The sequence below is a fragment of the Alligator sinensis genome, unplaced genomic scaffold, assembly GCF_000455745.1.
Source record: "Alligator sinensis unplaced genomic scaffold, ASM45574v1 scaffold858_1, whole genome shotgun sequence".
Lineage (NCBI taxonomy): Eukaryota > Metazoa > Chordata > Crocodylia > Alligatoridae > Alligator > Alligator sinensis.
Window position 1 is genome coordinate 2,225,575 of NW_005842079.1, and position 26,917 is coordinate 2,252,491.

The following is a 26,917-nucleotide window of genomic DNA, read 5'->3' on the forward strand; positions in this document are numbered from 1 at the left end:
GGACTCTGGGTACTCCTGCTGCCTGCCTGCTGGCTTCAGAGCCTTGGCCTAGGCTACTCTCCCAGTGTGAGACGGACGACTGGAACCAGGAGGGGAATCGACTCCTCATCTGGGAGGAATTAAGTAAGTGCTGATGTCACTGTTTTGTTCAGGCGCTGCAAGGAGGGCGGGAAACTGGGCACCAGTTTACAGCACTGCAAGTAGGTGGGAGGAAGGCAAGGGAGGGAGAAGAGGGGTGAAGTCAGAACAGGCTACAGGGATTGAAAGAGAGAAAGGGGAAAAGCAAAACTCTAAATCTGTGATGACAGAAGCACAGATCACCCATCCACCACTGAAATGCAGTTACTCCTGGGAAGGAGTGTGGTATTTTATACCAAGTATTGTGTATTACACAATAATTTTTTAGAAAAGAAAGTGAAGAATCATTTTTTCACTGGGTGCTGCATGGTGAAGGCTTTTTTTTTTTTTTTAAAACAAGACAAAAGGAAGCGCCCAAGTTGGAATTTATCTGGGACATTGTCTGATGCAGGAAATGAGTATCTATCACTCCATCCAGTGCTGCCACTTTCCCCTTATTCCACTATGTCAGATCCCAGCATGAAAGGAATGAACTGAAGGCTAATTTCCGTAGACCACCCCCCAGTCAGGGGAACCTGATTTCTCAAGGAAAAACAAGATGCTATAACATGCTGATTTAATTCTATGTTGGTGAATGTTGTAAACCCTGCTTTATTTGAGGCTTAAAAACCTTTTCTGGTTAAAATCAAGCTGTTGAACACTCCTGTATATGTGAAGTGTCTTTTGTAATATGGAATAATAGAAAATGTAATTGTATAAAGTCCAATAAAAACCTGACAGACTCCCAGCAAACATACATCTCCCATGTCCTAAAACATACATGGGAGATTAGGGCCTAGAAAGATTTATACAGCTGCTGCTTAAATAGAGAAGAGAAGGAAAGTGGTCATCTTGCTTAGCAGGCAGATTTGCCTTCTGGGAAGCCTCATGAAGCTGGGTATGAGTCCTATCAGTAATGACTACTTTTGACAGATCTACAGCATTTAGTAACTTTTTACCATCCTGAACTGCTGTACATGAGTTAATCTGTTGAGGTGCCTCATGGTTCAAGCTGGGAGGGTCATCTTCTTGAACTAATTCAAAGGGATACCTCTGTAGCATAGGAAAGAACAGTGGCTTACTATGAAATGAAAGCCCTGAGCAATCTCTGCTGAGATTCTATCACCTCAATCATAGAATAATGGAAAAGGAGGGTTGGGAGGGACCTTCAGAAGTCATCTAGTGAGAGCAAACTTTTTTGGCAGGTGTGGCATACATTACCCCTGTACTCTCCCCGAGTGCCACTCCTGTGCCCTCCCCATGCCCAGTCTGCTGCTCTGCTCTCTGCCCTGTGTGCCATGAGTGACTGGTGCCTCCTGAATCTGGGGGGGCACCTGCAGAAGCCGCTGACAGCGGCGGCCCTGTCAGGGGGGGCACCAGCCCTACCAACAGCATTAGTGACGGCCGTCAGGGTGGGCACTGGCTCCGCCAGGTGGGACATGTGCACCCCTGTGCACCCCCTCCCAGTCATCTATTCTGTCTGCTATTGTGTTGCCTATCCCTCCCCTGATTTATCATGTGCCACATACAGAGACTGCCCATGCCACTTGCTGCAGATTGGCCACCTCTGATATAGTCCAACCCCTGCTCAAGCCAGTATCATCCCTATCAAAGCTTTAGATAGCTTGTTCCTGAAACTACATACTGGTAAATCAACCCTGTTGCACAACCTGGTGGCTGCCTATAAGTATATAAGAGGTGCACATCAGGATCTGGGGGAACACCTGTTCACCAGAGTACCCCAAGGGATGACAAGGTCAAACGGTCACAAACTCCTTCAAGACCATTTCAGGCTGGACATAAGGAAGAACTTCTTTACTGTCCCAGCCCCCAAGACCTGGAATAGACTGCGACCAGAGGTGGTGCAAGCACCTACTCTGGACTCCTCTAAGAGACATTTGGACGTTTATTTTGCTGGGATCCTTTGACCCCAGCTGACTTCCTGCCCCTGGGGCAGGGGGCTGGACTCAATGATCTCCCGAGGTCCCTTCCAGCCCTAATGTCTTTGAAATCTATGAAATCTATGAAATTACAAGACATATTGCCCAAAGATACTAAATCTAACCTGCCACAGGTAAAGCAGGGGGACAAGGGCTGTCAGTGCTTTGCTACTGCAAGGGTTGTTAAAATGCACTTGGGAGATCTGAGGAAGAGGACCATCTCCCCCACTACAGAGGAAAGCAAAAACCCCAGTCAGTACCAGTCTTCCTATGGAGTAAAATTCCTTCCTGATCCCAAATGTGGGGTCTGACCCTGAGCGGATGTAGTAGGCAGCCCTACAAAAATCATCTGGCTTCTCTAGTCCTTGAAACAGACTAGGGAAAGCATCTCTCCAAACCTCACCCTGACTATTTCATTGGTCCAGTAGCTGCTATGGAGCCATCCAGAAGTGTCTAAGGAAAATCAGGCTGTATCTCAGGTCTGGAAGTGAGACATGAGCTAACAGTAGCCAGAGGACAGAGTCTTCACTGCCTTTTGTTCCTGCCCTCATCCCACAGGGAGAGATGTGAAGGTCAAGGAGATCATTGAAACATCAGCTAATACCTCAGTCCTGTGATGTGTTTATCAGTAAGGGGGATGGTGTTAGGAACCAGGGTGTGGGCAGTCAGAGAAGGTCACCTGATACATGAACAAGTCCAAGGGCCAGGCTCCTAGGGAGCTAGGAGTCCAAAGCCAGTCAAAGGGAACTAGAAGCTGGTATCAGGGTCAGGGTGAGCCAGAAGTCTGAACCCGAGTCAGAAGCTGGAGCCAAATCAGGGTATGCCAGAGCCAGAGTCAAGGTGTGGTAGCATTCAGAGCTGGAGCCATGTCAGGGCCAGAAATCAAAGAATTAAAGTAAGGAAGGTCAGGAGCAAATTCCAAAGTCTTTGCCAGGACAGAGTAGCTGGGCTGGCTTAGCTTTTAAGGTTTGGTGTGGGTGGGGCCTGTAGCCTCAGGGGACTGACTGCCCTGATTGCCATGCTAGGACTGGCTGGACCCAGGGCACTGATCCAGGCTTGTTGCAGATGGCACCTGTTTCTCTGCAGCCTCAGGATGAACTGCCCTGATCCTCTGGTTGGGACCAGCTGGACTCCAATATGGCCTAATTACAGGTGAGATGGAAGTCAGTTCAGTGGACGCTTCATCCCACTCCCAGTGATGTACCATGGGTCTCCGGCACCCAGGGTTTGCACACACCCTCTCCCCTCCCCCTCCAATCCTTCTCATAGCAATACTTAAAGTCACATTGTGCGATAAGAACTCTTAAGGGCCTAGCCGGCACCCCACCCAGGCTGGTGGCCAGGGGCCATGCCCCGCCCCCCGCCATTAGTCCACCACTGCCCGCTCCCCAGAGAAGGATGGTGATTAAGGCACCTACAGATATATAGGTGTATGGTTGTGCCATAGTGGGTCATGCAGGCCGTGTCAATGACTGGCCATTGACATGATGGTTTAAGGGGAAACCACAAGCTCTTGTACTGAAAACCCACATCTCATGACCCCACAGTGACCAAATGCCATGTGTTACAAGTAGTTGATTTACAAAGCATGTTTCTTTTTGGTGACAGTTCCCAGAGCAGCAGTAATGAAAATATACCAATATAGCAGCAAATACGAATACGTCCTTGCCCTTTTTATCCAGATAACACAAAGCACTTAGACAAGTACCACTGTCCTTGTCATAAATGGGAGGAAACTAAAGCATACCCATGACATGAAAACTAAAGTTGAAAAAGCCTGAGTCTTAGACTTGAATCAATGGACAGTTTTTCAGAGGTGTTGATCACTTGCAACTCCTACTGCAGTCATATTTTGAAAATTCAGGCCTTAGGGAAAAGGCACAAACTGTCCTGACTCCCAGTCCTACTAGACCTCAGCACAAAGAGACCCTGACAATATAAAAACACATTTGTTGATTGAAACGTAGACAGTCTTGAGGCCAGATTCTCGGCTGCTGTAGTCAGTGGAGCTAATCTAGTTCACCAGCAGCTCAAAGTCTGGTTCCTGTGCTGGTCCTTCTGTCTCCTGTGTGTATGAAGTACACAGAAATAGAATGTATTAAAGCTACATACAGTGTATTGTGGGCTCTGGCCACATAGCAGCTATCAAAGCTGCTCTAGTGTTGGACCATTTTCAGCATTTTCAGGAGAAGGCCTGTTCATCCACAGAGAGCCCCACCATTGTAAAAGCTGAGTCCCCCATAGAACCTGAAATACATTATCTGGCTGACAATCAAGGGAAGCTTAAGCTAGCTATGCTAGAATGTGGCTTCAGAAAGGAAGAATTCTAATATGACATCAGAAGAGATGCTGATTTACTCTAGCAGAAAATATACCCCGTAATTAACTATTGACTAGGAATGGGTTGGCACCAGTTATAGATCAGTCAAAATACGCAGAACTCTGGTGATGACAGTGTGTGCATGCATGTTTAAAGCATGATGCTGAGCCCCAGACTGACTTTTGGAAACAGCCTCTGGTTTTAGAACCAAACCAAAACTACAGTTTCCAGTATGAGTTGTATGAAATCTAGATCCAAGTTTTATAGCAACCCTAGTATATGAACTTTGTTTAATTCTTTAGTACCTTGTTTGGGTTTTTCTTTAATTACTGTCATTAAGTTTCCCTGATTAGCACAGATAAATTAATCTCTCAAAGGAGCTCCCCATCCTTCCAAAATCCATTCATCATTTCCCCTTCTTTTTCCTGAGCTGCCACTACAATCATAAACTAGGTTAGGGTCAGCAGGAGGGAGAGGAAATAACTAGAACTGATGTGCTCAGTGGGCCTAGACAATGAATGTTATTTCATCAGTCCTCAAGCTACATGAAGATGAGCTTCATAGTTGGGTGGATGCCTACAAGGGTAGTTGTGGCTTACTGCATTTGTTCAGTAACATACCAGTGCCCCAGCATGATATACGAAGAGAACACTGTCAACAGAAGTGTTGTTTTTAAGACAAGACATAAGACCATTTTCCTAGTGATACATGGGAGTCCGACACTTCCTTTCCCCCTAGAAATCTGGAGGCTTTTGCTTCAGGGAGTTGTTCTGAGAATTATGCTCAAAGTGCATTGCAACCTCTGTGATAGAATAGAGAGCTTATATAGATGCAGCACAAATGGCATTAGGAACAGGATGACTAGAGCGGAAATGCTACATCATGGCTGTTTGCACTGAGTAATTTTGTTACTTCTGTAACAGATGCTGATCACTTTGTATAGTGCACTTTTGGAAAGCACTCAGAACCCCACAGCAACAGGGACTGGATAGGAAGAAGAAACTGGATCTCCTTTGCAGATCCAGCCTCATGTCCATCTTTACCTCTCCATCCCAGAAGTTTAACAACTTACATGGCCTGGCTACCTTCCATTACTGGTGATTCAGCTTGCCAAATGAACTGAATTAAGGCAGTACTAGAACTGCAGTAGCAGCTGCATTCCATTGTTGGGGAAAATGATTTCTGTGCATAGTGAAGCTATATATATATATATATATATATAAATGTTGACACTTTTGTCTTTTGTAATAAACTGTGTATATATATGTGTGTGTGTGTGCACGCGCGTGTGTGTATATATATATATATATAATTTAAGCCAACCTGATCCTCAATATTTCACAAGCCTTAGTGAAATTAGGTCTTAAAAAAAATCAGCCCAGTGGCTTTTCCAAGGACTTATAAAGTCTCCAAAATATTCTCTCCCCTCAGATATATCCACATCTAGAATTTGAACAGAAATATTAGGTATTGAAGTGCTATAGAGCTATGTTATTATCACTCTTTAAAGCACCCTTCAGATCCATTCCATTGTTAAGGTTAGGGAATTAGTTTCCTGCTTCTCCTACCACCAGTACACCACAGGAGAAGTAAGACAATCTCCATCCCCAAACCATCTTTTTCACCCAGTCAATTTGTGTCATTGGACTACTTTCAGAATTGGGTGCAAGAAACCTGGCCTTGAAGCAGTGGCATAACTAGGGCAAAGGAACTGGGATAGCTGCCCTGGGTGCCAACTGAGGGGAAAGGACCAGGGAGGAAGAGGGCAGGGAGTGGAAAAAACTGTGGCTATCACAAGGTTGTGCCATAGGTGTGGTATCACTGTTGCCTCTGTGTGGCAGCTGTCTAGGCAGCCAGCCACATCATTACACCTTTGCCTTAGAAAAGGGTTACGCAGATGCATTTCTTGCTGCTGAATTTGTTAGTTGCTCTCCAAATGAATGAATCCTTTAGAAACAGGTGATTAGCAGCCACCAGTTACAGACTGCACTTGAGTGGGTTGTACCTCTGTTTGCCAAATATCCCCTGAATTAAGCGTCTTTATAACATTTGGTGAAAAAAATATTGTACCCACTCCCTCCAAGAAAATTGCCTCAGCAGGGCCTGGAGCAAAGGGTTAAGAAACAGTGATGGGGGGAATAAGTACAGCATCTTGTGAAGGACTCTGTCAGAGCTGGACAAAGAATGGTTTTGCCTTGCTAGGACACAGCCTCAAGCTGGTGTGCTTCACATCTGTTATTTTACCCTTTCCCTCCAATACGTTTCATTCCATCTTTGTACTTGTCTCAGTAGGAAAGACAGAGGAAACAAAGCAGGAGACTTAGGAACATACCGTTCATACTGGTGAAGGCAGCCCTGCTCCTCTTGGAACCAGATCAAATAGATATATTCATTTGCAATACAGGCTGTATATCAGGAATCGGCAGCCAGGCAGCTCTGCTAAGTGCCCACAACCAGGCAGAGCTGGAACAGCAACAGGAAAACTAAGACAGCAAGAGTTTGAGAAGGTACAAAGCAACAGAAGTCAGTTATAGGTTGACTTTAGATGCCTTTTGGGAGCTCCTCTTGAGACTCCCTGTCAGGTGTTCACTTCTCACCACACTTCCTCCTCTCGTCTCCCCAATCCAGCTTCAAGTCAGGCATAGCAGGAAACTCCACAAACGGGTACGTGTAGAGGAGCCTGACACACATCGGAGTCTCAGCTTGTGGCCTCCGAGGCTTCTTCCTGGCTGATCTTAGTTCACTTGAGGATTGTCAGTCTCTAGTTCCTAGTTCATCAGTTACCTGGTCTTACCCCAGCTGCCTTCACCTTATCCCTTCAGACAGCCGATCTTCTAGCCAATTGGTTCCCAGCCCAATAACCGCCAGACGGTGTCATTGGCCTCCTTTTATCTGTAGCCCTAGCAAGGCTTGCATCCTGGCTGGGCAGTGGCCAGCTACCTAATTAACTGTTTCCTTACCAGTCGTGGGTGAGGCCCATAGGCCTCTCACCAACTGATTTTGAGAAAATGAACACTCACAGCTTCCCCTGACTTGAGCTGAAATTGCAGGGTGCTCAGTGGGCATGTCTACATAACAATTAATGTGACTGAATATACTCCGGCTCAATTTAAGCCAAAGTAAACTAATCCGAACATCACTATCTACATATGCATTTAAGTGCAATAATTTACTGTGATGCCGGATACCACTTATATCTGATGGACTATCCAGCAGCACAGTAAATTAGTCTACTGTGCCTTAATTGCCACATGTGTAGATGGTGATGCTTTACTACACAGCAAAGTAGTCTCCTGCACAGTAAAGCATCTCACGTAGACGTGCCCAGTACCTTTGAAAAATTGGCCCTTATCTTAATTTGGGTATCCTGAAAGACTCTAAACATTGTTTTTCAAATGAATGTCTCCTTTGGAAGATTTAATGGCCACGACTATCTCTGTGACTTTCACAGAACATCTGTATATCAATAAAGTTTTGTCTGTGTCTCTTCTGCACAGGAAGAAGCCAGGAAGTTTTCCCTGAAGGAGGTCCATCACAGAAAATGCTACAGAGTAACTTTCACATGAGTTTCCTTGATAGTAGAGGAGACACTATGCTTTTTAACTGAAACTGAAGAGTCTTAAGTAGGTGGAGACAACAGTTCAGTGCAAGAGGAGGTGGGACTTTTGTCCAGGATGAGTTACAGCACATCCTCAGTGCATAATTTGTACCACAGCAGCACTACCACCTCTGAACCTGATCCAGGGACAACTGTGGATGGGACTGTACCAGAAACTGCTACCATAAGCCCTGAGACCACCAGCTTTAACAGCACCAAAATCCCTGATGTGGCCAGCAGTGGGCCTGGCATGGGCACAATGCTGCTGTCATTTGGAATCATTACAGTGATTGGGTTGGCTGTAGCTATGGTAAGAGAGACCTGCTAGCTATTTCTCTCTCTAAAAAAATGGAGTGTGAATCTGATATATCCACATCTGTTTTGATTCACATCACTTGACCAAACTGAGAAAGAACTGCCACACCAAAAATCATGCGACAGTGTTGGGAACAAAAAGGTCCATCAATTTTCAGTCACCAGTGCTCAGAAAGAGCCAAGCTTAGGAGTAGTCCAAGGGCCCCCAAGAACAATGATAATCCTAAAAAACTGCTCAGTAGTGCTAGGATCATCCTGGTTTGGTTCTAGGCAGAGTGCTTGGCTAGGCGAGGGGATGCCAAGAACCAATTCCCATAAGGAGTATTAGCACTTTATTTTCATAGTGTTGGGGAGTTTATGTAAAAGGTAATGAAGTAGTCTGCTCTCAATTGTAAATCTGGAGTAACTTCTTTGAGTGGGCCTATCTACATGGGAACCCTTGGGAAGGTTAATCTGAAATAATTTTTGAAGTGGATTAGTTAAACCATGTTAAAGTTCGACACGGACACTCATTTAGAATTGGGCAAGGGGTAGAGCAGCGCAGCACTTTAGAGACTAACTGGTTCAGAGAAGCTTGAGCTTTTCATAGTTTTAGTAGCATCTGAGGAAGTAGGTTGTTGCTATGAAAACTCAAACGTCACCTAACCAGTTAGTCTCTAAGGATGTCTTTACACATGCTCCAGGATGAAGGGGAATGCTTTAATTAGAGTGGTTCTTGGAAGCCACTCTAATTAAAGTGCCCACAGCCATAGGCGCTGAGTATGTGGGAACCTGAGGGCCCTGGCCCCCATCGGGAAGAGGGTGGGGTGACCACCTGTCCCTAATTTGGCAGGATGGTCCTGAAATGGGAACATCAAATCCCAGTCCTGCGTGACTCCCGGACAGCATTAGTCTAGGATTCGCGGTGTCGTGAAGGGATCCAGTTTTTGTGTTCACCATGGAAAAACACAGGAAACAGCAGGTTTCCCCTCGCAGGCTGGCAGAGTTCCAGCCTACAAGGGGTGCCGGGAGCGGGATGCAGGAAGCACCATGTGCATGTGTGCACATGCACACATGCATGTGGCCAGGAATACAGCCCCAGGCAGCAGTGGAGAGTAGCTCCCCTAGCTGCCTCCAGGTAAGTCTATGGGGGGAACAGATTAAGGTCGCCATAGTGAGAGAGGGATCAGGGCAGGGGCTGCGCCTGGGGGGCGCTGCCCAGCTAAGGCAGTACATGGGGCCCGGGCCTGAGGTGGGGATTTGGACAAAGCCACAGGTCCATGAGGTGGGAAAGGGCTGGCTCCCTGCTGCTGTTTGCACTCCCGGGAAGGGGGAATGGGAGGGCACATATTCCCCAGATTTGTGCACAAGGCGGGGGTGGATGCAGGCTGCCTTCTGTTGCCTCAGGGCCCCCTGGCCTTTTGCCCTCCCCCTATGACCTCTGCGCCAACCACACTACCATGGCGAGGTGCCCCCTACCTGCCTGGCAGCAGCAGGAGTGGCCGCATGGAGTTGTGCCCCCCGCTGCTGCTGGGGAGCAGGGGGTACCTTGTTATGGCAGTGTGGCCAGTGCAGGGCTCCCAGGAAGAGGGCAACAAGGCAGAGAGCCCTAAACCTGCAGCAGACAGCCTGCATCCACCCCCACCAGTATGGGCTCTGCTTCAGCCATGCTGCTAAGTGGGGCAGGGGGAGACATCATCTTAGGTCCCCCCTGGCAAAAAAAAAAAGTCAGCGCCTATGCCTGCAGCATCTTATGTATTCAGTGTCCCATGCTTCAAAATGGTGCAAGAGCACTTTAACTGAAGCTCGTTCAACAAATTTTAGTTAAAGTGCCCCACCATCATTTTGAAGCATGAGGACACTGAATACGTGACACCAAGGCTGCTGGAGCATGCTAATTAGCACACTCCAGAGACACGATTAATTGAGTTTGCTTCAATTAATTTGCTCTCAGGAGCTCCTCTAATTAGAATGCTTGCAGCATCTCATGTATTCACCATTCTGCATTTCAAAATGGTAGCAGGGGCACTTTAACTAAACCTCATTCGACAAGTTTTAATTAAAGTGCCCCGCTGGGGTTTTGAAATGCAGGATGCTGAACACATGAGACCCTGCCGCCCACTGGATTAGAACGTTCCAGGAAACTCAGTTAATTGACTCCAGCAGACTCAGTTCTAATCAGAACATGTCAGAAAATGCCCATTATGAATTAAAAGTGACCATAATTCAGTTTAGCTGAATTTACTTTGGAAGTGATTTAAACTCATATGAACCGAGACCACCTTAATTCTGAATAAGACTGTCCACATGGAGGTATAATGTGGATTTAATTAATCTACTTTAATTTGTACTTTTATTCATTTGCGTTCACTTCCTTGAGCATCCCTATATGGCTAAGTTCTTAGGTGGAGTTGGAAGAGCCTATGTTGTTGGACATACCCATGTGTCAGTGCTTGAGATGACATACAGAGATTCATTATGTAAGCACTGAAATTTTAAATACTGCTTGTAGGATATTTAATGAGCTCCTGAAGTTCCAGGAACAGCTCCATATAATCAGCATTTTCATCTCTGCTGTAGGAAGTAGCTTTCTAAATGTTTTTTCTCTCCTAGCTGTGTGTCTGCGTCATTCACGGAGAGGACACTGCAAGCTCTACATTTCTCTGGTTAGATAATAAGCTCATTCACCTGTTAGGCAGAAAGTGGAAGGGAACAAGAAGAATCAATTCTTTATTTGAAGGCCAATTTCTCTTAAAACTGCCAACAATTTAATCAGTAGAACCAGGTGCTGCAGAGTTTTATTGCAGGCTATGAGTACAATTTTCAACCCCATCCATGAGATGTTGAAGTTTGTGTCCATCAGAATTTCCACAAGACTCCCATCACTTAGGCCTTCTCGACAATTTTACTCAGCACATGTAATATTCAAAACAGGGGGAATCAGAAGTGTTGGGTTCCCCTTCCAGTTCAGCAACTCACCTACTGAGAGACAGATCACAGATTCCCATCTCTTTGCTGCGTATTCCTCTAATCAGCAGCAGATAACAACAGATACCCTCTGTGGTAAAATAAGAATGTAAAACATGAAGGGCCAGGTCCTCAGGTGGTCTAAATAGTCATTGCTGTCCAGTAACCAACAGAGATACTAATCTATGCTATGTAAACAGCTAACCTTCCATGTGGTTCAATAAGTCACAGGATTTACATTGATATACAAAAAAACCAGGTTGCAGCCTACCCCTTTTGGTGTACAGTGACTACAGATATTGGTACTTCCCTCTCTGTGGGAGCATCTACACATGAAAATAATCCAGGATCAGTTTACTCTAGAGTACACATGCAGGGTTTTTGGGGGCAGATTTGCTGTTCATGGCAGCCATTTGCTTCTGCCCCTGCTGGCCCTGAACCGGCCCCCTGCAGCAGCCAAGAGGTGCTCTAGGCTCCCTCTGGGTGCTAGCTCAGGGGCTCACAGGGAGCACAGGGCCAGAAGACAGCTGTCTCCTGGTGGGGGCTGCCTATTGCCGGGGCGGGCTTCGCCACCGGAGCTGCCAGGGACAACATCCCCCTGACCTGGCAGCAGGGAGCAAGGGCTGGGAAGCAGGGGCTGGGGAGATCCTTATCTCCCAGCCTGATCTCCACAGTCCTGGGGCCCAGGCTGGGAGATCCTTCTTTCCCAGCGCTAACTAAGAATCTCCCAGCTCTAGCCCCATGATTTTGGAGCGGGGACTGGGAGCTCCCTGCTGCCAGGGCAGGGCGACATTGACCCCCTGCCCTGGCTGTAGGCAGCTCCCAGGGACAGGGAGCAATCTCCAACCCCTGCTGTTCAGCTGACTAGGAGCACATTTGATCCCAGTCAGGGATCTATACATGCGCTACTGTGCATTACTAATCATGAATAAATTTGCTACTTGCATTTGCAGGTAGCAAATTTACTCATGATTAGAGCCAATTACTGTGCAGTAAACACCTGCACATGTAGATGTGGAAGCTTACTGTGCAGTAATATGTCTCATGTAGATGCGCCCTGTTATCCTCAGATTCTCAGCTTTTCCCAGCAGTCCCTTCCAGATGTCTGTTGGGCTCTTCCTTTTCTGGACTAGACATGTCCTATTCATAAGCCCAGAGGTCTAAGCCGTGACACTCACAGAATTGTCATAATGGCATTTCTTTTTTTCCTCTAGGTTCTGTACATCAGGAAGAGAAAGAGGTACGTGCTGTCTGTTTTTTGGGTAGAGTATTTTAATACTTCACAGCTAAGGCCAGGAAGTCTCCAGCCAACAGGGAGGCTGCAGAGGGTTGTCCCTTTGAGAACAAGATCTGCTGGGAGCAACTCTATCTGAGCCACTGAAGGAGTAGGAGAGAGCAGTTGCTCTACATTGTGCAATGGTGTTAGGCTGCCTTTTAAAGCCAACTCCTGAAGGGTTCCCATGCAGTTGTGGTCCACTGCCTGTGGGATGACGGTTCCTCAGAACTCCTTACCATTCATGTCTGAGGTGGGCTAAGGAAAAGTGCAGAAGGTAAGGTAGATTTGAACCTTACAGACTAAGTAAGAGATGCATAAGTTTTCATAAACAGCAGCTTACTTCATCAAATCCTAAACAGGCAGGAGGCCTGTGTTGGTATAAAGAAGCTGCAGCCTGAGTAGCACTGAGTGGGTCTGGAGAGCAGTGAAGGTCTGTCAAATTCCAGTTAGCCCCAGCCCCATGTTTGCAGAAGGGACTGTGTTCCAGCAGGCTGCTTCAGTGAAATTTCCTTGCAAGGTACATCTATATTGCAATCACAGCAGTGACAACAATGTGGTACAGAGATACCAGAAATAGTAGTAAACTACCACTGTAGCTGGGACAGATTGGAGCTTAGTACAGGCTAACTGAAGGTGCTTTTGAAACAAGTTTTGCAGCTCACTGGAGCGTCATGCTACCATGACCAGACTGTTAACAGTCCCCAAGCTAGCTAGTTCAGTAGGGGTGCACCCATATATCAGTCCATATTGGATCATCACTGAGAAAAGGAAAATTAACATTATCAGCAATTGGCTTTTTTTGGTCAGTGTAGCCAATAATGTCAACAATAAATGTGTGTGCATGCACACAGATGCAACATGCACACAGCCAGGAATGCAGCCAGGCAGCTTTGAGAGTAGTGTCTGGCCAGTAAGTCTGTAGGGCAGAAGGGGCAGACCCAGGCCCCCATGGTGAGGGAGGGAGTGCGGCTGGGGCAGGGGCAGGGGCAGGTGCTGCCCAGCCAGGGCAGTGAATGCACCCCCCACTGGGAGTGGAGCAGAGCCGTGGGCAGCTCGTCTGTTGGATGCAGGGGGGCAGGGAGGGTGGCATCTCCCCACTGTTGCACATGCCGCCAAAGGAGGCACATAGGGCATGTGTCCCCCAGATTTGTGCACAGGGTGAGGAAGGGCTGCCCACTGTAGGCTGGGGGCCCGGGGCTGCGCCAACCTCTTCCTGGTGGGGGGGCTGGGCTAGGTCTGCACTGGGTGTGCAGGGGCAGGGCAGGCAGTGGTGGTGCTGGGAGGGGAGGCTATGGGGTGGGGCTATGGGGAATTTTTGGGAGGCTACAGCCTACCCCTTAATCACCCCTCCCAGTGCCAGTGCTACCTGCCTCCCCCCAAGCACAGCCCTGGCCCAGCCCCCAACACTGGGAAGAAGCCAGTGCAGCCCCTGACTCCAAGCCAGCAGTGGGCAGCTTGTCCTCACTCCACGCACAAATCCAGAGGGGCCACATGCCTCCCATGCCTCCCCCAGGGGTGAGCACAGCCTCCCCTGGGGGCGAACCCCCTCCCTGCCATGCTCCTCGGACAAGCTGCCCACAATTCTGCTCCACTACCGGTGGGGGCACATTCACTGCCCTGCCCCGGCAGCACATGCTCCTGCCCCAGCCCCACTTCCTCCCTTCCTGAGGGGGCCTTAATATGCCCCTACCCTACCCTCCACCCCTTCCCTCCCACAGACTTATTGGCTGGACGCTGCTCTTCAGCTGGCTGGGCTGCATATCAGATCAGAATCAGCCGATATGGCTGATTAATAATCAGCCATTTGTATTCGCCAAAAAAAATCTTTATTGGTGCACCCTTATAGTTCAATGCTAGCTCAGGTGTCTCCGTTTTCCACTGCAGTCACAGCAACATGCCCTACGTCTGCCAAACTCCAGCTCTTCAAAGCTTGGGCTCAGTATGGCAAGTGCGGGGATTCTAACACCCCCCTACTTGTCTCTGTAGGCCTGGAAGGAGTGACGGATGGCAGGTTGCACTCTGCTATTCCCAGGAGAATCCTATTTTGCACAGGCATTAAGCTTCCTAGCCTGAGACTTACTGGCTAGTTTTCCTATTAAACTCACTGCTGGAAATAGAGATGAGGGAAGAATACAGGGAAAGATTCTTCTTGTAGATTCCTCTGCCCTTTCTAATGGATGGGCACCTAGTTTATATCTGTTGTGGGCAGCACCTCTCTTGCTGACTGCTGTTGGCGGTACTGGGCTGTACACAAACCTGCCTGATATACTTCTGCCAACTGTGAAATTTCCAAGCTGGTCTCTAAATCTAAAATTTAGAGGCTGAAGCATTTGGCCTGTAAACATAAAATTGCCAGAGTTGATAACTTAGTTGGCAAAGCCCATTTGGAAGCAGGAGGAGGGTGTGCTGAAAATGTGTCATCCGAGTGTTTGCCAAGAGGGATATTTGCGGTTGCTCTGCCAGGAACAGCTCTGGAATCCATTCCACCCAGCACAGTCACACTCATAAACTGCAGCCACCATCACAGGCAGGGACTCCAGCACAAGCACACATGCATGTCTGAGGATAGCAGTCACTTCCATTGCTATGTGATCCAGGCCAGGATGTAGGGCAACCCTTTGTGGCGATATCCAGCAACACAGCTTAAGATAGCCTGGGAGCAAAGGATACCACAAAGAGCAACAAAGTCTCTTTAGATCCATCTGATACTCCCCAGGTCCTCTCTGCAAAGACTGAATCCAGACCTGAAGTACAGCCCTTGCCCACTTGAGCTGAAGTGTAATTCGTCCAGCAGGAGGGACAACATGCTTAGCCAATGTGTGATGCCCCACTCCCAGCTGCACCTTCCCAAGTGAAGCCTTTCCTGTATCAATTCCCTATAGAGGCCACTGCCACATATATAACAGCTATCCCCACCAGATATTAATGGTTATTGAACATTGAGACTTCAGAATAGGCATTTTCTGCTTCAGCTTGCAAAGCAACTGTTAGCTAATAATAGCAGGAGTAGATTCTTACGCTCCCAGTGAGTTGTAGTTATAGCAGAATCGCTTTGCTTCATAGCAGCATGAGATGGTACTGAACAAAAGCTCCCCTTGGGTTCACATGCAGCTGTGGACACCCAGCCTGCACACAGCTGCTCAGCAGAAGGGTGGAATGGGGAGAGGCTCACCTAGGCTGGGCTGGGGTTTCCATCTCTTTCTCCCCTTTAGCAGCTGATTTTCATATAACCCTTTGCCCTTCTTCCTCTGGCAGGTTAGAGAAGCTGCGGCACCAACTCATGCCCATGTACAACTTTGACCCCACGGAAGAACAGGATGAGCTGGAGCAAGAGCTACTGGAGCACGGGCGAGATGCTGCATCTTTGCAGGCCTCACAGAGCAAGGCAGGCATTGTCTACAGAAGACATTGTACATTGTCTAGTCATGTGGCTCTTCTCTTCTCCAGTCTGTGCAGCGATGAGTGGTGGTTCTGTTCTCGTGACTGGCACATGCATTGTATTTACTGTAGGATAATGCCCTTTCTGTGAGGCTGTGTGTTGATCAGGCCATGCAGGGGCTTAGGTGGGCTTCTCTAACCCATGTGGCTCCCTTGAAGTTGGGAGCTGTGAGCAGCTTGGAGGGTAAATGGGGCAAGTGCCTGTCATTACTGGGTAGCTGTGGGAGAAAATTATCCTAGCAGAATCTTGTCTGCTAGGAGGTTGGGAGGTTTCAGCAGTTAGGGATAGGTTTCCTATAGCTCATTTCTGGAGATGCCAAAAGGTCTGAGGAGGGTATTGGATAGAGTTGGCCTTGGATGGGGGAGTTGACAGACAGAGATCCCCAAATGCATGGGGGTGGCACATCTGGCTCACATCAAAGGACCTAACTATTTATAAACTACACGTAAGGAACCTAACCCCATTCTTTGTCCACAAGTCAGCTGTGGTACAAGCATATCTCAGCACAGGCCTTGTTGTGGAAGGAGCAGTCTTCAATGTATTTATTACCATAGCTGTTTTTTCTTGGCACTAGCTCCAAAGGGCACAAGATCTAAGCTTGAATTGAAGAAATTTGATAACTTGTGTCTGAACTTGGCTAGCCAGGGTTCATGTCTCGAGACCAGCTGAGTACAGGGGCCACCGTGGTCTAGGCAGAAGAAAGGGAAGTGAGTTTCATCTCTTGCTCAAGTGAGAAGGGTTTGTGGATTTGTACCCACAAGACATGAGTTGTACCGTCCTGGCTGCCATGAAGCTCTGAGTGGCTGTGATATGCAATCACACTGACAAATCCACATGCCCGTAGAGGCCACTAACTAGTTAGTAAAGTGCTTAGACCCAAGTGGATCTCTGTCAGTTGTGTTCTGTTTCTGCTGGTATAGTCCTAGCAGCCTTCAGAGAGCTCCATGCCAGTCTGCCAAGTGCACCAGGAGGTGGGAGGAGTGGGAAGGGGGCTTCCTTTTATGGTCTTTGGCAAGTTTCACAGCAATTTCTGTTTTCTTTATGGAAACAAGAGTCCTTCTAAAATGCAGAGCCTGCAGGGACAGCCAGAACAGGTATGTCTCCAAGCCAACAAGGTGACTGCAGCTCCTTTGTAGAGCAGACATTGCCACTTTCTTAGATCTTCCTCAAGTGCTCCATGCAACCTCTGGAGCTCTTCGCTGTGGACCTTTTCCTTGGGGGCAGGGAGTTACCTTGTAGCCCTGTCAGTTTTCATGCGCATACATTTCACTTAATATTTTTAACTCATCTGTAACAGATTTGGAAGAAACAGGAAATACAAACAAGCTGTAATGCCAAAGGCTTTTCCTCAAGGCAACTTTCTCCCTTCACCCATTGAAGCACAACTGTGAGATGTAGCAGTAAACTGTAGTATGTGCAGGTGGGAAACCCTAGAGCTGTCAAGTAAACAGTAGTGGTGTTTGCTGCTCTTTCTTCTCCTTCAGAGAGTTGCCATGGTAAATCCTTCTTCAAGAATTAACAGGGATAAACCTAGGGTAGAGACAGAGATGAACTATAAAACTTGATTCAGTTCATGGGGACTTTAGATGCAGGGTTTTGGTGGCACCAATGAATGAGTAAAGGCCAATGATGAGAATTGGCCCAAAGTCTTGCTTCAGATACCAACTCACTTCTCCCAAAACATGGGGTGTCTGTTCAGACCTGGCTCAACTTGGGAGCTACAAGGGGATGGAGGGTAAGGCAAAGAAGACTTGTGTTCATTTTAGATGACTTCAGACTCTTGCATAACTTACTTTTTGTTGTAGTACAGTTTGTGGGTGGGTATGTGCTTGTGTGCACATGAGCACATGTGCTGGGGTTGATTTTTAGTCATAGAGGATTGAGTACTGAATATTTTGATTATCATGAATCAGAGGAGTAATATGTAAAGGAGAAGTCCTGACTACATGTAGTGTGTGTAGGGACAAACATTAAATGCATGGATTATGCATAAGGGGTGCATCTACACATGCAATTAATTTGAAACAAATAATGGCATCTATTGCATTGGCATTTATTGCTCCCAGGCATACCATTTGAACATGTGCCCAGGACTGCAGCACATTGAGCCAGGTCAGAGCAGCCCCAGCTGGCAGGGGACCCAAGGAGTGAGCCTGCCAGCCCAGGGCTGCTACCACCCAACACAATGTGCTGCAGACGGGTGCTCCAGCATGGGGCTAACCAGCAAGCAGCCCCTGCACTGAAGCCCTCATGCCCCAGCCAGCGACATCAGTGTCTACATGTGCGCTGCTGCACACAAAACAAAAAAAACTCCACAGCATGATAGTACTTATAGTACTACCCTGCTGCAGAGTTTATTAGTTTCCTGTGGCCTAGTAAGGGCATATGTGTAGACATTGAAATGTTTACTGTGGAGCTAATTGGTCAACTGCAGTAAACATCTTGTATAGATGCACCCAAGATAAATAAAAATGACTCATCTAAGTAACACATGGAGAAGATCACCACAGACCATCCAGCCCCAGAACAGTGCATCCCTGCTATTTAGTAGGACTCCCTGGATCCCCATGGAGTCTCATGCCCCACAGCTACCACTGAAATGAAAATGGCTATTTTAACTGTTTAAAATAACAAGGGAATCAATCCAACATGGAAGGCAGTTTTGCACATAGTTGATTCCATGGGACCACTGAGGGAGGAGTCTTCTAGTTTTGCAACATTTAAGCGACAGTCCTGTACATATGAACTTCTACATAAAGGGTCGATAAAGTGAGGCAATAAGACTCATAAAGGGTACAGGAGATAGAAAGCTTTACACGTTGCTAATCCATGTGGGCCTGGATAAGCTACATCGGGGGTCAGCAAAGTATGGCCCATGGGCTGACTCTGGTCTGTGAAGCCTTTGGATACAGCCTGCAGAGCTGTGGCTTTGGTAACATTCAGCCTCAGGATGGATGGGGGAGCAGGGCTCTACCTATTCTGCACTGCAGCTGGGTGCCTGGACTTGTGGGGGAGGGAGGCACTAAATTGTGCCACAGCCTCACACAGGGAGAAACAGCGGAGGTGGCCAGGTCCTAGTACACGCACTCCTTAGACCCAAGCTGGGTCATTCGGGCTCCCCAAACCCTGAGCTAGACCCAAGGGTCCAAGTTCTCCAGTAATGTAGATGGGTATGGCTCCTGTGACTTCAATATCTGGCTAAATATATATTTGTGTCTGTGGCAGGACACTGTTGGTGCCTGCCAATTTAAGGACTGGGTCAGGCATCTAGCAGGTGCTTAATGGCGGCAGCCATTTTTAGTACCTAGTATATAAAGGCTGCAGTCTGTTGCTACCAGCCCAGGCAGAAATATTGCCTAGCTGGGCTGCAGCAGAAACAACCTTGGAGGTAAGGGCAGGAACTAATGGGAATGGTTTAGAAGCTCCTGGTCCTTGGCATGACCTAAAATTGCACCCTGCTGGGAGTGGATGGCCTGGTGGAGCTCCTAGTGGTATGGGAGACCCTAGGAAATGCCAAGACTTATGACCCCGGTGAAAGGCGGGTAGGGGTGCCTTAACCTGATTCCCCACATCCTAGTGGGTAGCCTGGCAAGGAGGTCAGCAGGACCAAAGTGGGTCCGGAGTGGGGCAAGGTGCCCAGAGCAAATGAGGGGCAAGGAGCCCAGAGTTTGGCAAGGGGAGTGGAGCCTACTGAAAGGTAAGGAGCCCAGAGGCTAGGAGCCCCAACTGTGTGGGGGGGGGCAAGGAGCCCAGTATGAGTGAGGGACATGGAGCCCAATGAGAGATGCCGGAGTTAGGGGCTGGGATATAGTTACATGTGGATGGCATCTAAAAGGCTTGGGCTGCAGTGTAGGGGAGGGACGGAGCCACAGATACCACCCATGGTATCGGGGCAGTAATAGGCAGTCTTCTGCATTATAACAACAGTTTATGAAAACAACAAAATCGTGGCAGACGAGTCTGGGCAGCATGCCAACCCTTCTCACCTATTTCTATGGGCAAGAGATCTGGCCCTGAGCTTGTCCCCTGTTACAGTGTCACACTCATTAACCACATTAATCAGCATAACCCAGGGATGTCAAACTTGTCTGGCCTTGCAGGCTGAATGATTAGCACAGGCCCTCTCCACAGGCCCGATCAGTCCACAGGCCCCCTCTCCTCCTCTTCTTCCTCCTGTTTCTCCCTCTCCCACAGCATACCTGATCTGGTGACTGCTCCATCCAGTCTAAGACCCATGCTGTGTGGCAGGAAGATCCTGGAGCAGCTGGAACATGCACCGCATGCAGCGTAGTGGCCACCCCACCTGGACTGCATTGCATGTGGTACCCACCCCAGCACCTCTGGGACTGTGCCACGTATGGTACCTACTCTAGCCAGTCTGGGACCTGTACTGCACACTGCACCTACAAGCACTGTGTGCCGTGTGGGTCCCAGACCAGCTAGAGTGGGAACCATATGCAGCATGTGTCCCAGAGTGGGTGCCATGTCTGATACAGTGTCCACTATGTGAAGTGTGGCTGTTGTTCTGGTCAGACCATCATACACGATGCCCATTCTAGCCACTCCGGGATCCATGTTCCAAGCCATGCTCCCAGACATGCCATTGGTTCAGGAATGCTGGGGGAGAGGAATGGGGAAGTGGAAGGAAGGAAGTGGAAGGGAGGGAAGGGAAAAGAAGGCAACTGGCCCCACGCCACTGGCATGCACTGAGCCCCTTGTGGTTCTGATCAAACACTGGGGCAGCACTGGTGGCCCAGATGGTATGGCTCTGTGGGCCAGATGCAGCCCACAGGCCTTATGTTTGACCCTCCTGGCACGACCCTTGTAAGGGGATGAATCCATGTATGATACCTTGCAGCATATCCCACCTTTCTCTGCTTCCTTGCAGATTCTTCTGACAAACCAAGGAGCCCTCCAGAGACCCAGCCGTCTTGTGTTTACAGATGTTGCTAACGCCATCAATGCATGAACAATAACGGCCCCTGCTTTGGAATTGTGCTGAGATTGGACAGGATATAGCCAAAGAACCAACCAATTAAGAACTTACTACAAGTATGGGTGACATCACTGAGCCCAGCTGATTGCCCTATTGGCTTGTGTTGCACCTGGGGAGAAAGTGCAGGGCACTGAACCCACTTCAGGAAGCAAGTACTTGGTGGTGGCTGCAGCAGTTGTTGATGCATCCGTTGCCCCTTGAAAGTCCTGAACTGCCATGCCCAGATTTCAGGGGTGATGGCAGTAGGCACTCTCTAAGTTGTGTGCTAATGGAAATGCAAACGTTCAGAGATGGATTGGTCTCTGAACAAATGAATTTGAAATGAATACAGGGGCAGTGGGGAGGGGTGTATATGTTCAGAAGGGTTCTCCCATTGGCTTTGTGCCATAACATCCCCGGAAGAGTCCTGCAGTATGACACTAGCATCTCCCCACCAGTGGCCTGCAGAGGCAGCAGCTTTCACAGACGCTTGAGGGAAGGCAAAGTCCCCTTGAGCTGGAAGCTAGGGCAGCCTGCTAGACAGCATCCATGAGCATGCAATACTATCTCCAGGGGTGAATATTATCCCCCTTGCTTTTAGCACCACCCTTGTGCCAGGTGGGTTATTCATAAACATATACAGAGGGTGGTGTCAAAGACTTTCAGCCTGGGCATTACTGGCTATAAAGGTGAACTGAGGGCTTTGGAAAAATAACTGATTGAACCATTTTCTCTTTTGACATTTAATCAATGTCCTAAATCAGTGATGCAGCAAGGGTGCAGGGGGACCCATTCAGCTTCTAGAGGCCAAGAGCTCTTATATCAGCCTGCAAAACCACCTGTTGCTGAGACAGTGATTGATACACCATAGGGCAGTTGCGGGGAAGGGGCACTAGGTCAGCTGCTGCAGGCTTCACATTTGTGGACAGGCACAAATATAACGACCACAGAAGTGGCAGCTGAATGCACCACTGCAATCTGCACTGCAGCAGCCTGAGTGCTGCCCTGTGCATTGCAAGTGCCCTGGGCACCAGCCTTCCCTGCTAAGCTTGTGTTGATGCTGAAACACCACAGTGCCTGAATGATTAACATGGATGCTGATATTATCCCATCCACTCCTCTACTTTGGCTGAGAAAAGCCCCATCAAAGCCAAGTCTTGATGGGGGAACAGAATCCTTTTTTGAGGAGAAATATAGGTACATAGGCTTAAAATTAAACATCAATACACCTCCATCAGTAGTTACTGGAAATCTAAGCATTATTTATGTACCCACCAGAAGCTGCATTTAAGGTTCTGTGCTTCTGGTACTGAAGCAGGCGACTCTCTGCCATGTGTCCAGCAGACTACTCCTCTTTAAGAAATGGCACTGCATCCACGGATGCAGAAGTGCAAGTTTAGACTTGGGTCTTGGTGGGCAAAACAGTCTTTCAGTTCACCTTTAATGCTGAAGCACCTCTCCTGCTGCAGTGCCTTCAACTGATACCAGAAGGGAAGAATGCCAAACATGGAACCTATGGGCTGTCATGGATCATGGTACAGCTATGCTGCTTTAGCCACCTTAGCTTTGGGTAGTACAGACTGGGTGATCTCATACGCAAAGCCTTCTGGCAGTCACCAAGAGGAAGTGCAGTTAGACAAGCAGCCAGTAGGGGAATGCCAGCAGTGAGTGGCAGGCCATGTATGGTGTTGCAATAGTTTTACAGAGGTCTGTGTAGAGGAATACCATATCTCTGAAGCATGGCTATTTGGCACAAGATAGGGCTGTGCAAAGAAACCCCAGCTAGCTCTAAATGAGTTAGTTTAGGTACTGGAGGCAGCATGAGCCACACTGTACTGTATCCTGGCTAATTAACCCTTTACCCATATTCTCCAAGATGTCCAAATCTTACGGCAATCACCCCATCTTCCCAGCTATGAAATTGCAGTGGGACTCTGAGGAAACCTAGAAAATAAGCGTACATCTACCTATTCATCATATGCTGACCTCTGTGGCCTCCTTCCACCTGCTGGGTAAAAGTCCCATTTTATATATTCATGGAAGAGGTAGACTGAAATTTCCAAATGAGTGTGTTCCTTTGGGTTACTCTGGGTATATGCACCAAATCCAACTGTCCCACTGATGCATGCAGTGCCTGCATAGATGCATCAGCACTGTCCAGGTACTGATCCTCTTCTGGGTTTTCTGGCATGCATGCATTTGTCAGCCAGACCTGGATTTTATCCATGAGCTCGGCTAGGGAGAGAACCTGCTCCAGGGCTCAGAGTAAGAAGCTCACTTTTTCCAGTGGCAGCCACAATTTGAATGTGTTCCTAAAAAGGATCATTGGGCAGGGAGACATGGGCTGGAAAAGGGTCTAACAATTCAGGTACTCAACATAACTGCACAAGTTGGAGTCTGCCAGCCAGTTTACACCCCTCAAATTATGTTTGTATTTTGCCCCCTTTTTTAAGTGCTAAGACCTGCTTATCTGCCTACTTCTATAGTGCTCTCTTGTGAGAAGTCCTTATAGAAACATCTCACCTATCCTTACCAGCATTGCTCACCTCATTGAGGCATTGTGGGATCAGACCTTTCCCCCTCCCTCCCCAATTTTCCCTTTACCGTTAAAAGCTTGAGGACTTGAGGATCCTGTTTGAACCTGGGGGTCTTTGACTGCTCTTGGAAAAGGGCCTCACTATACAGCAAGACAACACAACTGGAATCATGAGAAGGCAACCCAGCACCTCAGCGCTAGGCTACTTGGAGTGGGAACACTAATAAGGGATTGCTGATGACTTGGGGGTGGGGGTGTGAAAACAATGGGTAGAGCATCAGCTGGTGTAACCTGGCCTAGCTCCACTGGTCTCAATGGAGAGTGTGAACGTGGCTTCAAAAAATCTACTCCAAGTTATATCACTTGAGGAGCTGAGCCAGATACATCACAGAATGCAGCCACCAGAGCTCTAATATCATTTTCAGTCAGGTCAGGAGTAGTAGCCAGCAGCTGCACCAGAGTCCTCCCAGGTAGACTTCAGCTGCAGCTGCAAGGAGGCTTTGATGCTTTTAGGACTACAATATTCTGCAGTTAAAAAAAACAAAATAAAACTAAATAAAATTGGAGTGATTGGGCAAAAAACTATCAATTTTGAAAGAATGATTATCAAAAACATGGAATTTTAAATGACTAACTATGGAAAAAGGCAACAAAGAGCACTTCCTATTAACAGCAGCACACTGAGATGCTCAGAACCCAAATCCTTGCCATGCTTAGGCAATTGCAGGCCCTAGGCCAGGGGTGTCAACCTCATCTGGCCCTGCCGGCCAGAGGAGTGGTGCAGGGCTGGGCCATGGACCAGATGGGGCCCACAGACCCCTTCTCCAGCCCCCTCCCCCTCAGGAACATACCTGATCTGGTGGCTGCTCCATCTGGTCTGGGACTTGCACTGACAGCACACATAACAACCCTGGCTAAACTGCACCGCTTGTGGTACCCACTCCAGTGGCTTTAATACTGTGCCACATGCAGATCCAGTCCAGGATTCATGTTGCATGGTGTCTGAAAGTACTGGGTGCATCATAGGTCCTGGACTGGCTGGAGCAGGTGTCGTATGTGGCATGTGTCACAGAGTGGGCACCACATACAGCATAGTCCAGGTGGGCCAGCCACCATACGCAGTGCAGCTGCTGCTTTGGCCATACTGCACAGCATGCAGTACCTGTTCCAGCCACTCTGGGATCTATGGGGCACACAGAGTGGATCCCAGACTGACTGAAGCCACTATTGGAACAAGTATGCTGGGGGAGCGGGAGAGAGTTGTGTGCTGAACCTAGCCTGCAGACTGGCCCCACACCATGTGTGGGTCTGATCAGACCCAAGGGCAGCACTGCAGGGGATGGATGGTGGGGCTTTGCAGGCCAAATCCGGCCTGTGGGCTATTTGTTTGATGTCCCTGCTCTAGGCCAAACAAAGCACCTGCCTGCCATTCATCTGGTATACAACACACCTGTTGTCTGTCCTGTGATATTACTAAGGTACATATTAATAATATGTATTTAAGAAGCTTAAGGTGGAAATGCCATTCAGACATTTCTCTGGTATACACAGGCTCTGCCCTCTGCAGGAAGCCCTTACATCAATGAAATGCAACTATGAGGCTAAAAGAATATTACTAGTATTTGCTGGATTTCTACTCTAGTATTCTTTTAGTGTAATTCCACCTCCTTACCCAGTACTTGAAAGTATACATAGCATTTAGTAAAAGCATTAAGATGTAATTGAACTCAAGTGTTTCTATGTTTTAAGCATTCGGATGTAATTAAAGTATTTACATGAAATTCGATGTGATTGTTGGTCTTTTCTCCTCCCATTTTTTTCCCAGGAAGAAAGGCTGAGGACATATATCCAATGCCAACTGAATCAGTGCTTACAGCTGTATACTTTATACTTAAGGCAAAACTCTCTGGACGAGGGAGTGAAGTGTACTCTGTCCAAGTTTGCGGATGACACAAAAATGTGGGGAGAAGTAGACATGCCGGAGGGCAGGGAACAACTACAAGCAGACCTGGACAGGTTGGACATATGGGCAGAAAACAACAGAATGCAGTTCAACAAGGAGAAATGCAAAGTGCTGCACCTAGGGAGGAAAAATGTCCAGCATACCTACTGCCTAGGGAATGACCTGCTGGGTGGCATGGAAGTGGAAAGGGATCTTGGAGTCCTAGTGGACTCCAAGATGAACGAGTGGTCAGTGTGACGAAGCCATCAGAAAAGTTAATGGCACTTTATCGTGCATCAGCAGATGCATGACAAACAGATCCAAGGAGGTGATACTTCCCCTCTATCGGGCGCTGGTCAGACCACAGTTGGAGTACTGTGTTCAGTTTTGGGCGCCACACTTCAAGAGGGATGCGGATAACCTGGAGAGGGTCCAGAGAAGGGCCACTCGTATGGTTAAGGGCTTGCAGGCCAAGCCCTATGAGGAGAGACTGGGGCACCTGGACCTCTTCAGCCTCTGCAAGAGAAGGTTGAGAGGCGGCCTTGTGGCTGCCTATAAGTTCATCACGGGGGCACAGAAGGGAATTGGTGAGGCTTTACTCACCAAGGTGCCCCCGGGGGTTACAAGAAATAATGGCCACAAGCTAGCAGAGAGCAGATTTAGACTGGACATTAGGAAGAACTTCTTCACAGTTAGAGTGGCCAAGGTCTGGAATGGGCTCCCAAGGGAGGTGGTGCTCTCCCCTACCCTGGGGGTCTTCAAGAGGAGGTTAGATAGGCATCTAGCTGGGGTCATCTAGACCCAGCACTCTTTTTCCTGCCTATGCAGGGGGTTGGACTCGATGATCTATTGAAGTCCCTTCTGACCCTAGAATCTATGAATCTCTTACCCCCAGCAGAAATAGCAAAGAGGTGTAAGGTTTTTGGCTGTAGCCATGTTGGTCTAAGGACGTAGGCAGGCAAGGTTCTTTGGTTAGATGTGATATATTTTGTTAGACCAACTGAGTAGTTGGAAAAAAGTTCTTAGCAGGCTTTTGGGTGCAGTCACCCTTCTTCAGGCATAGGGAGTCTCTGCTGGTCTGAGACTCCAAGAATGAGAGAAGCTGAAAGATATCACATTTACTCAAAGAACCCTGCCTGCCAAGGAATGTGTGGAAAATTGAGGAAATAGGCTCTTCAAGATTGAACTGGCAGTGTTTCTTCTGTGTGCTTCTCTGCAGGGAGCATCTCATGCCCTAGGGAGCAGACAGAGTGGGGTGAGACCTTCCAGGTACGGCTGTGCAAAGCTTTGGGTGGCGATTTCGGAGGAGATTCGGCCCAATTTGGTGGCCAAATCTCAGAATCCAAATTGAATCAGGGGACCAATTTAAAGGTCCAAATCAATTCAAAGCTCTCCGAATCTTCAGAAAAGATTTGGATAGCTTTGATGATTGGGGCAGTCCCCGATGGCTGCAGCAGGGAGCTGCAGCTGACTCCAAGCTGGTAAATACTAAGGGCGGGGGAGTGGGGGCTGG

General features: G+C 48.1%; 1 protein-coding gene across 4 annotated transcripts; it reads left to right on the forward strand.

Moving 5' to 3' along the window:
* CUNH3orf18 (chromosome unknown C3orf18 homolog) lies at positions 1–22,829 on the forward strand. Of its 4 annotated transcripts, none has more exons than XM_025204344.1 (6): positions 75–123; positions 6,782–6,884; positions 7,875–8,285; positions 12,451–12,476; positions 15,768–15,897; positions 20,840–20,920. In XM_025204344.1, the coding sequence occupies exons 3-6, from the start codon at positions 8,052–8,054 to the stop codon at positions 20,918–20,920; spliced, it is 471 nt and encodes a 156-aa protein (XP_025060129.1). In that variant the 5' UTR covers positions 75–123; positions 6,782–6,884; positions 7,875–8,051. The 4 variants fall into 4 exon arrangements, with proteins under 4 accessions (XP_025060127.1, XP_025060129.1, XP_025060128.1 ...); XM_025204343.1 differs by lacking the exon at positions 6,782–6,884 and adding an exon at positions 3,083–3,209 and having other exon boundaries at positions 77–123; XM_025204342.1 differs by lacking the exon at positions 6,782–6,884 and having other exon boundaries at positions 1–123.
* Positions 22,830–26,917: the final 4,088 nt, after the last annotated feature.